At 51.7% G+C, this 13,508-nt stretch overlaps 1 protein-coding gene across 2 annotated transcripts in view; it reads left to right on the top strand.

Annotated features, from left to right (window-relative positions):
• Positions 1-12,751, top strand: part of Mad1l1 (mitotic arrest deficient 1 like 1) — a 331,728-nt gene extending 318,977 nt beyond the window's left edge. For both annotated transcript variants that reach the window (XM_021162520.2, XM_021162521.2), the window contains exon 18: positions 11,936-12,751. In XM_021162520.2, coding sequence (XP_021018179.1) covers positions 11,936-12,094 — 159 coding nt within the window. In that variant the 3' untranslated portion in view covers positions 12,095-12,751. The remainder of the gene's footprint in view (positions 1-11,935) is intronic.
• Positions 12,752-13,508: the final 757 nt, after the last annotated feature.

The raw sequence follows: 13,508 nt of genomic DNA, 5'->3' as shown, positions 1-13,508 counted from the left end.
CTTAGAAAATATTTTCATAGTATTTTCATAATTCCCTCCTTAGCCTGTGTTTAGCTGCATAGTAACAGAAATCAGGTGATGGGCTGGGCTGTGAGCCCTGCGGTACTCACTCTGCTAAGTCCCTAGACTCACAGGGGGCCTTCCCTTCCAGTGTGGACAGTTGGCGGCCAGGCCCTTACTGTTAAACCACTTCTTAAGACACATTTCCCGGGGCTGGGGTTCCACTGAGCTGGAGAGCACCGACGGAGATGGGGGAGGGGTGCCAGGGGAGCAGATGTTGATTCCAGGATCTTCCACCATGGCTCTGTCAGAGGGAGATGGTAGGGATAGTTTTCTATTCCTCCCCACTCTTTAAATATACATTTGTTTATTATTACTGCATGTATGTGGTGGGGCAGGGGCTGCATGGCACAGTGCATATGTGGAAGTAGAGGATAACTTCATGCAGTGGGTTTTCTCCTGCCTATGTAGGTTCTGGGGATTGAACTTGGATTGTCAGGCTCCTGTGACAAGCACCTTACTCACTGAGACACCTTGCCAGCTCCGTGATTTTTGTTTTGTTTTAGTGATTCTGGGACTTGAACCCCTGATCTTGGTTGGGCTTGTGAGGCTTTGTGGTTAGCCCTTGCTACCTACTTTCTAAGACAGGGTCTCTGACTGAACCAGAGCTCATAGCTTGGCTCCAGGTTGGCCGTAAGTTCTGGGGATGTGCCTGCCCTGCAGCATCCTTACCACTGAGCAAGGATTGCAGACCTTCACGCTCCCTGCTGACTTCCACGTGTGTGCCAAGAGCTGGTCCCATACTCACGAGACAGCTCTTGCCCTTCTTGTGGAAGGTCTGTACCACTTGCCTTCCAAAGTTCCATCTCTCCTGATCCTCCATAGTCCTCCCTGCTTCAGGAATTACTGTGGCAGGGTACCTGTGTGGCAAACAGAGGACATCTTTGGAGAGTGAGTTCTCTCCTTCCACATTTCCGAGGGCTCCAAGTATCAAACCCAGGTCTTCACGCTGCATGGCAAGTTCTTACCCATCTTTCTAGCCCCTTGGCTCATTTTTAAAAACTAGGTTGTGTATTTCCTTGTTACTGGATTTCAGGAGTCTTTGTATAGCTGGACACACAACATTTATCAGCCATAAACCATGCTATGTTCTCCTAGGCCAGGCTTTTTAGGAAAAATATCAGCCTAGGGCCCCCAAGACCAAGTTCTCAGTTGCAAGGAGATTGATTTGCCCCAGAGGGACAGAGGGCAAGGAATTAGAGACAAAGACAGAAGATAGAAGATGAGGGAGAAGGGAAAGGAGGTGAAGGAGGGATATTTGTCCTGGAGGACAAAGGATTGTCTCTGGATAGAGAAGAGACAGACACAGTCAGTAAGCAAATGGTACAAGAGAAAAGCCTGTGTTAGGATGAGGTGCAATTGGGCTTGTTTAAGTGAATTAAAGGGGGCTTCTGACTGCTGGATTTCCATACTTTGATAGCTGGGACTTGGGAGTCAGCCTCAGGAGGAGAAAGTGGCCATGGGGGAATAGACCTTGGGAGCCAGCTTCAGGAATGTAATCTAACAGTTTTTAGCAAGACAGAGGAGATGGGAGAGAAGGGCAAGGCCTGCCCGAGCCATGCTCACTACACACTTGAGCTGGCCAGAGTCCCTTCAACATTTGTCTTTTCATTCTCTGAAAGCATTTAGGAAGAGCAGAAGTTCTCACTTTGGATAGTTCATCACTCCTTTGTTTGTGCAGTGTGCATCTGGTGTCAGATGTAAGGAGGATTTCTCTCCATGCTTTTCTTCTAGAAGTTCTATTGTGTACATTTTACAGGTCTGATCCATTGGAATTGAGTTTCAGATCTGATACTAGGCATGTTTTGAAGTTCTCTCATGCACCTATGGAGGGCTGGGGATGTGGCTCAGACCGCAAAGTATTTTTGCCTAGCATGCACAAAGCCCTGGGTTCTGTCCTAATACCATATAAACCTGGTATGCTGGTACATGCCTGCAATCCCAGTGCTCCAGGGTGGACAGAAGGATCAAAGCCTCCCTTAGCTACTTATAGAGTTTAAGGCCAGCCTGGACTTCATGAAACTGTCTCAAAAAATGTATGTGTGGGGTGCACACATACTTTCATGTGTCCTGGTACAGTGACATTGCTTAGAAAATACCTTTGTGCTTTGGCCATGAACCTCAGTCAGCCTCAGGGTAAGCCACCACCACCCCTCTATCTGTGCCTGTTACTGCTTCATCCTTGCCCAGCAACTCAATTTTTTTTTTTTTTGCTCCAGCTTTGCTCTTTTTCAGATCATGTGGGAATCCCAGGGTATGTAGATCTCCTTCCAAACTGTAGTCTCAGCCGTTCATATTCTATGAAGCGGGAAGGCAGCTCGGGTGTTGACTGGGCATGCACCAACTGTGCAGATTGTCTGGGGATGCTGCATCTTAGCAACGCAGCTCCCAGCCGAAGAGGGCTTCCTCTGAGCCCGTCTTCTCATCTCCATCCTGCAGCTGCCTCAATCTTTCCCTAGGTGATTCATGTTTCAGTGTTGTTATAAAAAGTATTGGCTTACACTTTTCATTTCTGTTTGTTGTTCATGTCGAACACTCTAGGATGCTGTCTGCATAGAGGTGGTGTGCAGGCATCTCCATCTTCTCTCTCCTGTGAGAGAGCATTCACTCCTGCCCCTCAGGGATGGGTTCCACTGTGTGCTGTTCACATGCACTCCTGGTCCGATTCTACTTTGCAAAGATGCTTGGGTTTGTTTTGTTTTATGTTTGTTTTTGAAAAATGCATGTTGGGAAAGTGCCTCACTAGATAAGAATACTTGCTATAGCTACAAGGACTTGCATTTGAGACCCACAGCCTACATAAGAAGTCAGGCATAGTGGCTCACACTTGTCACACCAGTACTGGGGAGTCAGACAACAGTAGGTGTTAGGGCTTTCCAGGCAGCCACATTCCAGATCTATGAGAGATCCTATCTCAGTGATGAAGAAGGCTGTCCTCTGGCCTCCACATGCACATAAACATACATACACCTGAGCAAACACACCCCCCCTACACACAGAGCCACACACATAAAATGTGTTACTTACACACTATGTATATTTGGTTTGAGATGAATGTGTGCTTTCTTTTTCATGGGTAATCATTGAGTCACCATGAGTCTCCAGTGCCAAGCAGCCTTGTATTCTTGGAGAATCCTGAGTGGGTTACTGTTTGGAACAGGCAGGCACTTGGTCCCAGCAGGTTACTCTACCTGGGGAAGTCTGGAGACGTTAGGAGGTAGGGCCTTACTAGAGGAAACAGGTCATTAGGTGTGTACCCTTTAGTGCTATGTGGCCTATGTCGTCCTGTTTGGCCCCAGTATTCTCCTCTGCTTCTCAGCCAAAGTTAAGGGCTCTATTTTGCCATGGCTCCTGCCATGACTGAGAAACTGTGGAAACAAAGCATCTCTCAGTGTTTTTTTGCAGCTGTATAATGTGACTGATGTGGAGACAGAGGGGCTGGGCAGTGGCTCAGTCAATAAAACATTTGCCTTGCAAACATGAAGACCTGAGTTTAATCCCCAGAAACATACATTTTTAAAAACCACTTGTTGGGGCTCAGGCTTCTATCCTTGTGCTGGGGAGATAGAGACAGGAGGATCCCTGAGGCTCATGCCAGCCTGACCAGCCTAATCAGTGGACACCAGGCCAGGGAGAGATTGTCTCAAAAAATAAAATCCAAGGCAGACTGTACTTGGACTAACATCCAAGGTTGACCTATGGCCTTCACACCTGTGAGCATACATGTGCAAAGAACCTTCAAGGTTCTTACACACGTGGCTCACACACAGTTGTAAGGTGGTTTCACTGCACGGTGAGAGGGCCCTTGTTTTGTAGTCTGTGCCTTTTCTTTAGGATGTCTTCAAATTTTGATTTCATAACAGAGCTGGGTGGGGTTGACAGTTTTTTTGGTTTTTGGTTTTTCTAGACAGGGTTTCTCTGTGTAGCCCTGGCTGTTCTGGAACTCACTTTGTAGACCAGGCTGGCCTTGAACTCAGAAATCCGCCTGCCTCTGCCTCCCAGGTGCTGGGATTAAAGGCGTGCGCCACCACAGCTTTTTAGAAATCATCTATGTAAGTGGCTAGAGGTATGGCTAAGTGGTAGAGAGCCCAGAATCCTCCCTTGAGCCTGGAGAGGGGCTCAGCAGTAGGGCTCTTATTGTTATGCATGCGGCTCTGGGGTCCATCCTCAGAATTGCAAAATGGCTAAGTAGATGGGTGAGTGGATTGATGAATGGTTGCTTTATTGTATAGATCAGCTTGGGAGTCAGGCTTGTAGGCCTTGTGTGTCTAAAGACCCTTCAAGGTTCTTATCCCACAGGTGTTGAGTTCAGGGTTGCTGGTCCACTCTTTGTTGCCCACTGTGGTGGTTTGAATATGCTTGGCCCAGGGAGTGGGCACTATTTGGAGGTATGGCCTTGTTGGAGTAGGTGTGTCACTGTGGGTGTGGGCTTTAAGACCCTCACCTTAGCTGCGTGGAAGCTAGTATTCTGTTAGCTGCCTTCAGATGAAGATGTAGAACTCTCAGCTCCTCCTGTACCATGCCTGCATGGATGCTGCCATGCTCCCACCTTGATGATAATGGACTGAACCTCTGAACCTGTAAGCCAGCCCCAATTAAATGTTGTCCTTGTAAAAGTTGCCTTGGCCATCTTGTAGTGTCTGCTCACAGCAGGGGAACCCTCACTAAGACACCCATTGTCTCCTTGCCGCCATTGTTTTCAGGGAGAAATACACTGCCGCTCTTATCTTCCTTCCTCTGTAGAGAAAGCATTTCTGCCCCTACCAGCTGCTTGGAGATCTTGTTTTCCCTGAAGGTGAGCAAGCTGGAGGTGTGTGTTCTGATGCCGTTTTCTTCTTGCCATGTTTGGAGTGTGTGTCATTTCCTCAAGAATCTTTCCATCCCCCATGTCGGTTACACATCACTGGATAACAGCTCCCAGTGGCCAGTTCTGAAGGCCAGGATCTGAGGAGGCACTGTTCAAGGGCTCCCTTGGCCGCAGTCACCTAGGGTCTCCTGGGAAGGATGGGTACAGACCCTTACACAGAGCCGTCACCAGGGTGTTTCCTCCGTAGCTGCTGCCTGGGAGCCTCTGTCAGTTCTCTGTCACACACAGGGCTGCTCACTTGGAAGTAGAGAGAGAGTCCAGCAGCACCATCAGAGCTGAGTGTGAGGTAGCAGAACCCTCCCAGCTTGGTGCCACATAGCTGGTCTGAAGCCGATCCCAGTCAAGGGTGGGGACTGATGCAGCTGTGTTAACTGGATGTGGTTTGTTGAGAGCTGTTCACAAGCACCACAACGCTCTGGCCTCTGCTTTGGACTCTAGATGTATGTGGAGCCCTGTCATGTGACCCTGTCGTGTTACCCATAGATGAGTGGGTGATTTCTCCTTTGTCATTTTGGTATCTCCTCCCCTGGCGTCTCTGAGATTACTCATCCTCTCAGGCAGTGTGTGCCCCTGCTCATCCTGTTTCTTGGGGCCATGCTCACTGTGGGGTGGGCTGGGTCTTCTCCTGCTTTTCTGTCTCTGAGCTTTTGGTCACATGGTGTGAAATAATGGTGAGGTAATGTTACCCATGAGGGCTGTCCCCTGGCCCTCATTTCTTTTCTCTGTGAGCCGTGCATTCCTGAGTTTTCCTGTAACCAGCTGACCATCAGTGGGTACTGACTCTGCCTTGTCTGGGTCCCAGACTTCTGTAGATTACAGTAAATATTGTTGACTTTGCAGTAGAGTTATCTGGAAACAGTTTGAACCTTGGAGACTTTGGTTTAAGATTTGTGAGGTAGGACCCAACTGTAGGAACTCCTTCTGCCCTGCCACTGATGTCAGACCATTTCAGTGTCTCCTAAGTCCCCACAAGCTGTCCTGGAGCTGGGAGAGAGGGCAGTTTTCAGCCCTGTGAGCTACAAGTGCTGGCTGGCTTCCCCTCTGGTCTTTTAATTTGTTCTGGCCATGTGGCTTTTTACACCAGTTGCCAGTCACCATCCAACAGAAGAGAGCACACTTGAAGTCATCTCCTCCTCTCCCATGTCAGTCCTCTCTCTGCAACCTCAGGGCCCCCATTTCTATTTGTCCCTTTAGGTCCCTTGACTTGAAAACTGTGCTCCATAGTTTGTGGTTTGTGGCATCTTCACATGTGTGATTGTATGAGTGACTATATGCATGCATATATGCACATGTGGTAGGTTACAGGAGTCCATATGCTTGGGGGGGGGCGTCTTCTCAATGCCTTCATTTGTTTACTTATGGGGTGGGGCGCATGCACAACATCAGTGGGGCCAGAGGAGAGTTGGTTCTCTGCTTCTACTATGTGAGTCTGAAAGATCAAACTCAGGCCATCAGGTTCGGTGATGCACCTCTACCTGCTGAGCCCTCTGGCCAACTCCCTATCTTATTTTATGAGGCAGGATCTCTCAGTGAAGAGAATCTGCCTGTCTCCAGCTCTCCTAGAGACGGTCACAGCTGTGCCATCCCTGGCTTTAGAGCAGGGTTATGAATGCTTCCTGCTATGTCTGGCTTTAGAATAGTGTTACAGATGTGCACTGCTGTCCCTGACTTTAGAAGCATACAAGAGACCTGGACTTAGCTCCTCGTGGGTACCATGGGCTTTTTACCCACGAGACCTCTCCCTGGCTCCTTGTCTCATTTGGACTATTTTATAGGGTAAGTGACTCAATTCCTATTCCATTGCCTTGACTGAGAACTCTGCATGTGGGTTGGAGCCTCTGAATCACCTACAGCCCCCCACAAAGGCACCAGTCAGTCCCTGTTTTATATGAGGATACTAGCTCAGAGAAGGAAAACAGTGTTACGCCCTGGTCACACAGCAACTAAGAGTGACAGCTGGGGTTGTATCTCACCAGGTGATGTCAATGCTCTAAGTATGGTGGCTCCAGGAAAAGCTGCTCTCAGAGACCCAGGGACCTGTAGGTGGCAGACAGACGAGGGAGGAGACCAGCTCAACTTTTGTGTCTCCCTGCCGTTGGCAAGATGACCAAGGCTTCAGAGCAGAGCAACCCAGGTGCCCTGGCTCTCCCACGCTCCAGTGTCTGGGCTGTAGAAGAGTGACTTCCTGCCTTTCCCCTTTCCTCAGGGCTGAATTGCATGGCCTCCTGTCCACTACTGTTTTCCTCTCTGCCCCCTCTTCTCTAGGATGTCCTGGGCCCCCATAGCCTCCTAGCATATAGGAAGCCTGTGAAAGGCCAGGGCTCCCTTGTCTGCCCTTTAGATAGAAACCACAGGCTCTGTCCCTGCCCTGTATCCTCCATTCCCTCCCAAAGCTGCAGGAGCAGCTGTGGAACTCTGAAGCAAAGCGCAAGCCTGGGGGACGCAGTGCTCATAAATAGAAAGCATCTAATAATAATAATTGTGGGTTTGAGAATCGTTAGGGGCTGCAAGGCCCAGCCTCACCCCCCCCCCCATACACACACACACAGCTCCAGAGGGAAAGGTCACCCCTAGCCAGGATGGTAGATTCTTTTCATGCTTTGTCATTAGCTCACACTACATTGGATACTTTCCTTGGCACAGTTCAGCAGGGACACCAGGCAAGCCATTTGCCATACAGTTTCTACTCTTAGAATTCCACGTGGGTCCATCATTATCAGCCCTGTCCTCATCATCCTGAACCCATGTCCGCCAGTTCCTTCTGGGGTCTAGCAACTTGGGGCACAGGAGGAAGATGGAAGCCTGGTCATGCTGGATGCCAGCTATCCTAGAGCACACTGGCACAGCCCTTCCCATGAGCCACTGGTCCCAAGTTAGGTGAAAGGGAGCTCTGGTTGGTAAAGGAGGGAGGGACTTGGGGCAGGTATAAAATGGCTGTCATGAAGAGGGGTCCCTGGGCTGAGCCTACTGAAGTAGTTTGCTGTCTCTACCACTCAGATAGCACAGGCTCTCAAGGCCTGCATACTGCACACACTGACAGTGTGAGCCAGGGTGGGGATGGCAGCCACTGTAGTGTCAACAGAGCAGAGGGGACATCTATCCCAAGTATAGATGCTGAGGAATAGGAAGACTGTGGAGGACACCATGTTCCCTGGGCCTGAGCAGATAGGGACTCACCCAGTGCTGGCTCATGGGAGGTCCTTAGCATCCCTCTGGCCATGTGCCCAGCCACCCCAACATCCCTGTCTGGATCTCCTTGGCTTCACACACACAAGTCACATCCCCTACCCAAAGCCCTTCAGCCCTGCAGGCCTGGGAACAGACTCCTGCTGGAGGTGGAGGCATAGGTCAAAGTGCAGAGGCTGACAGTAGTCAGCAGTGGGCATCTTCATCTCTGCTGCGCTGGTCCCCAGCACAGAGGGAGAGGGAGAGGGAGCTAGAGACGGCACATGCACGTAGCCCATAAATATTTCTAACCGCAGCCAGCACGTCTAACTGGGCAATTTGCTTTTTAAAAAATTGCGCTCTAATTTTAAGTGAACAGCCCCTAATTATGGTGATTTGCAGGCACCTGGGGACCGGGTGGCATTTGAACACGGCAGAACAGTGCAGGGACTGATTGGCGGGTTGTCATTCAACCCCCACTTGCTGATAAGCCAGGACCACTCCACTGGGTGGGTCTGTACCAGGAGGTGAGCCTACCCGTGCCAAGGCGGGCAGGGCAATGGGAGGAGAGAGAGAGTGGGAGAGGGACTGTAGAAGGACCTAACTGGGCCATGCCCAACTTGTGTACAAACCTCAGACTTGGTTTTGTTTGAGACTTGCAAAGAGAGACATTTCCTGCCCTCCCTCCAACCTCCAGAGGGATCTGCCAGGACTTGTACTGGCCACAAAGAGGTTCGGTGAACAGATACCCAACAGGGTTGGAGTAGGTTTCATGTGGCCTCTTTAGCTCTTGCCTATTTATCAGGAGAGGCGAGTGGTGCTGGCAGCTGAGACAGGTCTCTTTCAAATAAAGAATGGGTGTGGTGGCCTGTCATCTGAGGTACTTGGAAAACAGATGCAGAAGGACCATAGTTCAAGGCCAGCCTGGGCAACTTGGTGAGACCTTCTCTCAAAATAAAACAATATTAACAAGAGGACTGAAGTGTGGCTCAGTGGTAGAGCCCCTGCCTAGAATCCCCCAGGGAGGAGCTGGGGTGTGGCTCAGTGGTACAGCCCCTGCCTAGAATTCCCCAGTGAGGGGCTGGGGTGTGGCTCAGTGGTAGAGCCCCTGCCTAGAATCCCCCAGGGAGGAGCTGGGGCGTGGCTCAGTGGTAGAGCCCCTGCCTAGAATCCCCCAGGGAGGAGCTGGGGCGTGGCTCAGTGGTAGAGCCCCTGCCTAGATTCCCCCAGGGAGAGGCTGGGGTGTGGCTCAGTGGTAGAGCCCCTGCCTAGAATCCCCCAGGGAGAGGCTGGGGTGTGACTCAGTGGTAGAGCCCCTGCTTGGGAATCCTCCAGTGAGGGGCTGGGGTGTGGCTCAGTGGTAGAGCCCCTGACTACAGTTCTCTAGTGAAAGGACTAGAGGTGTAGCTTGATGTTAGGGTACTTACCTAACCTGTGTGATGCCCTGGGTTCCATTTCCAGTACCACACTTAGACACACATCTGGGGAGGGGCAGGGGAGTCATGACACCCAGAAGTTCCTGCTGAGGGGACCCAGACCATGGGTGGGCTGGGACAGGAAAGAACCCTGGAGTTTCTCCTCCCACCCTAACCCACCCCCACCCAGCCAGCTCTGCCTGCTCCTTCCCAAACAGCTGCCTCAGAGTCAGCCCCTCTGACATTTCAGGAAAAACATTGCGAGTCGAGAGCAGAAGGGAGAAATGAAAGGATTTTCTCAAGAAAAGGTCAGAGTGGTTTCTCTTATTTTTGTTTAAAGATGGTTTGTGTTGAACTATGACAAGGCTAAATATATTAAGGGCCATGGGAACAGGCTGGGGGTCGGCCTACGTGAGAAAACAGGAGGAAAACCCAGGTAACAAGCAAGACAGGAGACAGCTTGGGGAAGCAGTGAGACAGAGCCTCCCATTCCCTGATGGCCCTTGAGGGATGGGGTGAAAGGGAAGTGGGGGCCTCAGCAGCTGCAGTCTCCCCAGATCCCCTCTTGTTCATGCTAGGGAGTCAGTGGCAGTCACGGAGTGCCAGGACCTAAGGGAACAGCCTGGCCATCTGTGTGGCTCTCAGGTGACACCTCTCAGAACAAACTCCGAGATGCCTTGAGCCATGCATCCAGGTCCTCATTAGCACGTCCACTATGCATTGTTCTTCCTCATAGGCTAAATCACAGAGAAACACTATCCCCAAAGCAGGCATTCTCAGCTCTCCTCGTGGCACACACCACCAGCCTCCTGCCACTGCCCTGTTGTCTTATATAGATGTCTCATGCCAATGGCACCACATAAACAGCCTACTATGCGCAAAGTCCCTTGAGCTTGTCCTTTTTCATGGCTGGATTATTTATTCACATGTGTAGCTAAACTGCACTATGTTCATCCCTGCATCACTGCAGGTCATGTCACTGTAGACATTGGTGTCTAGGTGGCCTGGGAGCACACTGGAGGGACAGCAGTGGATCACATGGCCATGCTTGGGCACTGCAAGGCTGGCCCACAGGAGCTGAGCAGCTGCCAGTGATGCACGACTGTTCTGACTTCTTCTCTGTTCTGACTTCTGACTGTTCAGCCTTCCGATGCCTGCCTTTCTTCAGACGGCTCTTCTGATGGGCTCTGGCCTGGTTTACAACCCCAGAGACCTACTTCCTTCTGTCGGACCCCCATGCTTCTTCCTTGGAGAACCAGCTAGTCTGCTCTGCTCCTAATTGGGCCCTCTGTCTTTCTGAGTCTTAAGTGGGGAGGGCTACCCCACTCAGACCCAAGGTTTGGGAGTGGTCCTATGTGGAGTTGTGACTTCTTGCCTGGCCTTGCCAGCAGGGGCTTTTCTCTCCTACCCAAGTGGTCCTTCTATATTTTGGGCCTCTAAGGTATGGCTGGGCCAATTGGCAGGGGAGGCCCCAGGATAAGTGAGCGTTGGGAAAGGAAGGATGACGGGAAAGCCCAGGGGCTCTGTCTGCTTCTCCCAGCCCAGCCTGCATAGTGAAGGGTAGCCTGCCCAGACAGCCTGTAACCTGGGCAAACCCAGGGAAACTGCGCTCTGTACACTGCAGCTGTGACCCTGCCTGCAAGCTGCAAACCCACCTCCCCTTCACAGTGATCGATCGCAGAGCCATTGTGTCCTCCCTTCAGTTACACGTGACATAAGAAAACAGGGCAAGATGGTGGGACTCATGGCTCTAGCTGCATTTGTAGCAGAGGATAGCCTGCTACAAATCATCAATGGGAGGAGAGTCCCTTGGTCCTGTGAAGGTTCTATGCCCCAGTATAGGAGAATGCCAGGGCCAGGAAGAGGGAGTGGGTGGGTTGGTGAGCAGGCAGAGTGGGGAAGGGATAAGGGGTTTTGGAGGGGAAACTAGGAAAGGGGATAACATTTGAAATGTAAATAAAGAAAATATCTAAAAAAAATTTTTTTTAATTATCAATCAATCAATCAAACAGGGCAAGAATCAGTTAGAGCTCCAGAGTTCCCCGTCAGGGCTAAACCTCCATCTCAATACCCAGCATCCTGGCTTCAGCTGGGAAGATGCTCTGGGCTTGCTTCACCTCACCAGGTCAGGCAAGAAACAGCTGAAGATCCAGGTACTGGAATGGAGGTCCCCAGGAATCTGTAGCCTGCTGTAGTTGGGATAGCCCTGAGGCAGGACTGGCTCCCTGCTGTGAATCTCAGCTCCCTCTGCCTTGAACTTTGCCTCAATGGGCAGCTCTAGCCTACTGAGTGCATGAAGCAAGCCAGGGCCCCTGTAGCTCAGGCTCCACTCTAGTGGCAGTCAACAAGCTTTCCACTGGGGAGCATGTGAGGACAGACACCTGTCCAATAGCCACCGCTGACTCACCTCTCTTCTCTCCTCCTGCAGGCCACAGGACCCTCGGGCTCCAAGATGCAGCTGCTGGAGACAGAGTTCTCACGGTCTGTGCCTGAGCTCATTGAACTGCACTTGCTGCAGCAGGACAGCATCCCTGCCTTCCTCAGTGCGCTCACCATAGAGCTGTTCAGCCGCCAGACCTCTATCTAGCCTCTTCCCATGGGCATCTTCACTACAGCCGCTGGACCTCGGCCTAGCCTGTACCTGCAGCTTCTCACATGCATCCCCCAGACCTTGAGCCAGCTCTTGGTCTACAGTTGCCCACATCTTCCCCAGATCCCTTTGCCACCCATAGCTGTATCATGTCACAAACACTAGCCATGGCCTCTGCTCAAGCAGCCACTGTCTCTTGTCCCTGGCTAGCAGGAGCAAGCTACTGGGGATGACCAAGCCACATCACACCCCACTACTCCCCACCCCACCCCATTCTAGAGCCGCTCCACGTACTGTCCCACGGTGTACCCACACCAGCCTCCAGTCACTGCTCCACGTACTGCCCCACGGTGTGCCCACACCAACCTCCAGTCCATGCTCCACGTACTGTCCCACGGTGTACCCACACCAGCCTCCAGTCCATGCTCCACGTACTGTCCCACGGTGTACCCACACCAGCCTCCAGTCCATGCTCCACGTACTGTCCCACGGTGTGCCCACACCAGCCTCCAGTCACTGCTCCACGTACTGTCCCACGGTGTACCCACACCAGCCTCCAGTCCATGCGCTGGTTGCTTAGGCTTCAGTGGCCAGACTGTGGCCTGTGTCCACAGTCTCAGACTAATGAAATAAAGTGCTACCTTTATCTTCCTTCCCGGATTGTGTCCAAGGCTTCAAGCTACCTCACTGTCCAGGCCTCACCACACTGTACTGTGCTTCCCTGGACACCCCAGCAGGCCTGCTCATACACACAGCCTGAGAGGCAGATGGGGTGGGAGTGCTCAAGTCCCATCCCTCTGAGCCTGGGTGTCTCACTCCCTGCCTTGGTTCCTTCCCTGCCTCTCCCCTGCTGGAGGCCTCTGTGTCCAGTGGGTAACCCTCCCTTGCCAGCTCCCTGCAAGGGGCCCAACCAGGCCCGGCCGTCTATAGTCTGTACCACATTCAAGTGTCCTGGTTAACAGGTTTTCTTTAGCAGAGGTGGAGAGGAGGGGGATGTGTCTGGATTGTCCTGAGAGACAAGGCACCTGAGTGTACCATACCCTCTTCACATGCCTGCAAGAGCATGGAGATGAGAGAGCCTGCCGGGAGCACTCAGACGGGGACCAGAGAAAATTTTACTTGTGGCAAACTCCCCCACCCCCCTCCACCCTCACCCACCCAGCTTACAACAGCTCCTCACTGGGCCCCCACTGATAAATGAGTCTTAAGCTGCTAATGACTCACTTTAAGGGATTAGTGGCATGGTGACAAGCATCACAGCCAGGAGGTAACAGGATTTGCTGTGTTCAGGCCTCCAGCTCCCCTACCAAGGGACCCCCGCCCCCCACGCCCCCACCCCCAGCTGCCTCCACTCCCTCCTGTCACACTCAGCTGGAGCTACAAATTCACCCATGGCTGAGCTCTTTATTGC

Source organism: Mus caroli, unplaced genomic scaffold (genome assembly GCF_978045245.1).
Source record: "Mus caroli unplaced genomic scaffold, Mus_caroli_1 scaffold_4, whole genome shotgun sequence".
Classification (NCBI taxonomy): Eukaryota; Metazoa; Chordata; class Mammalia; order Rodentia; family Muridae; genus Mus; species Mus caroli.
This window is presented reverse-complemented; position numbering and strand designations above follow the sequence as displayed.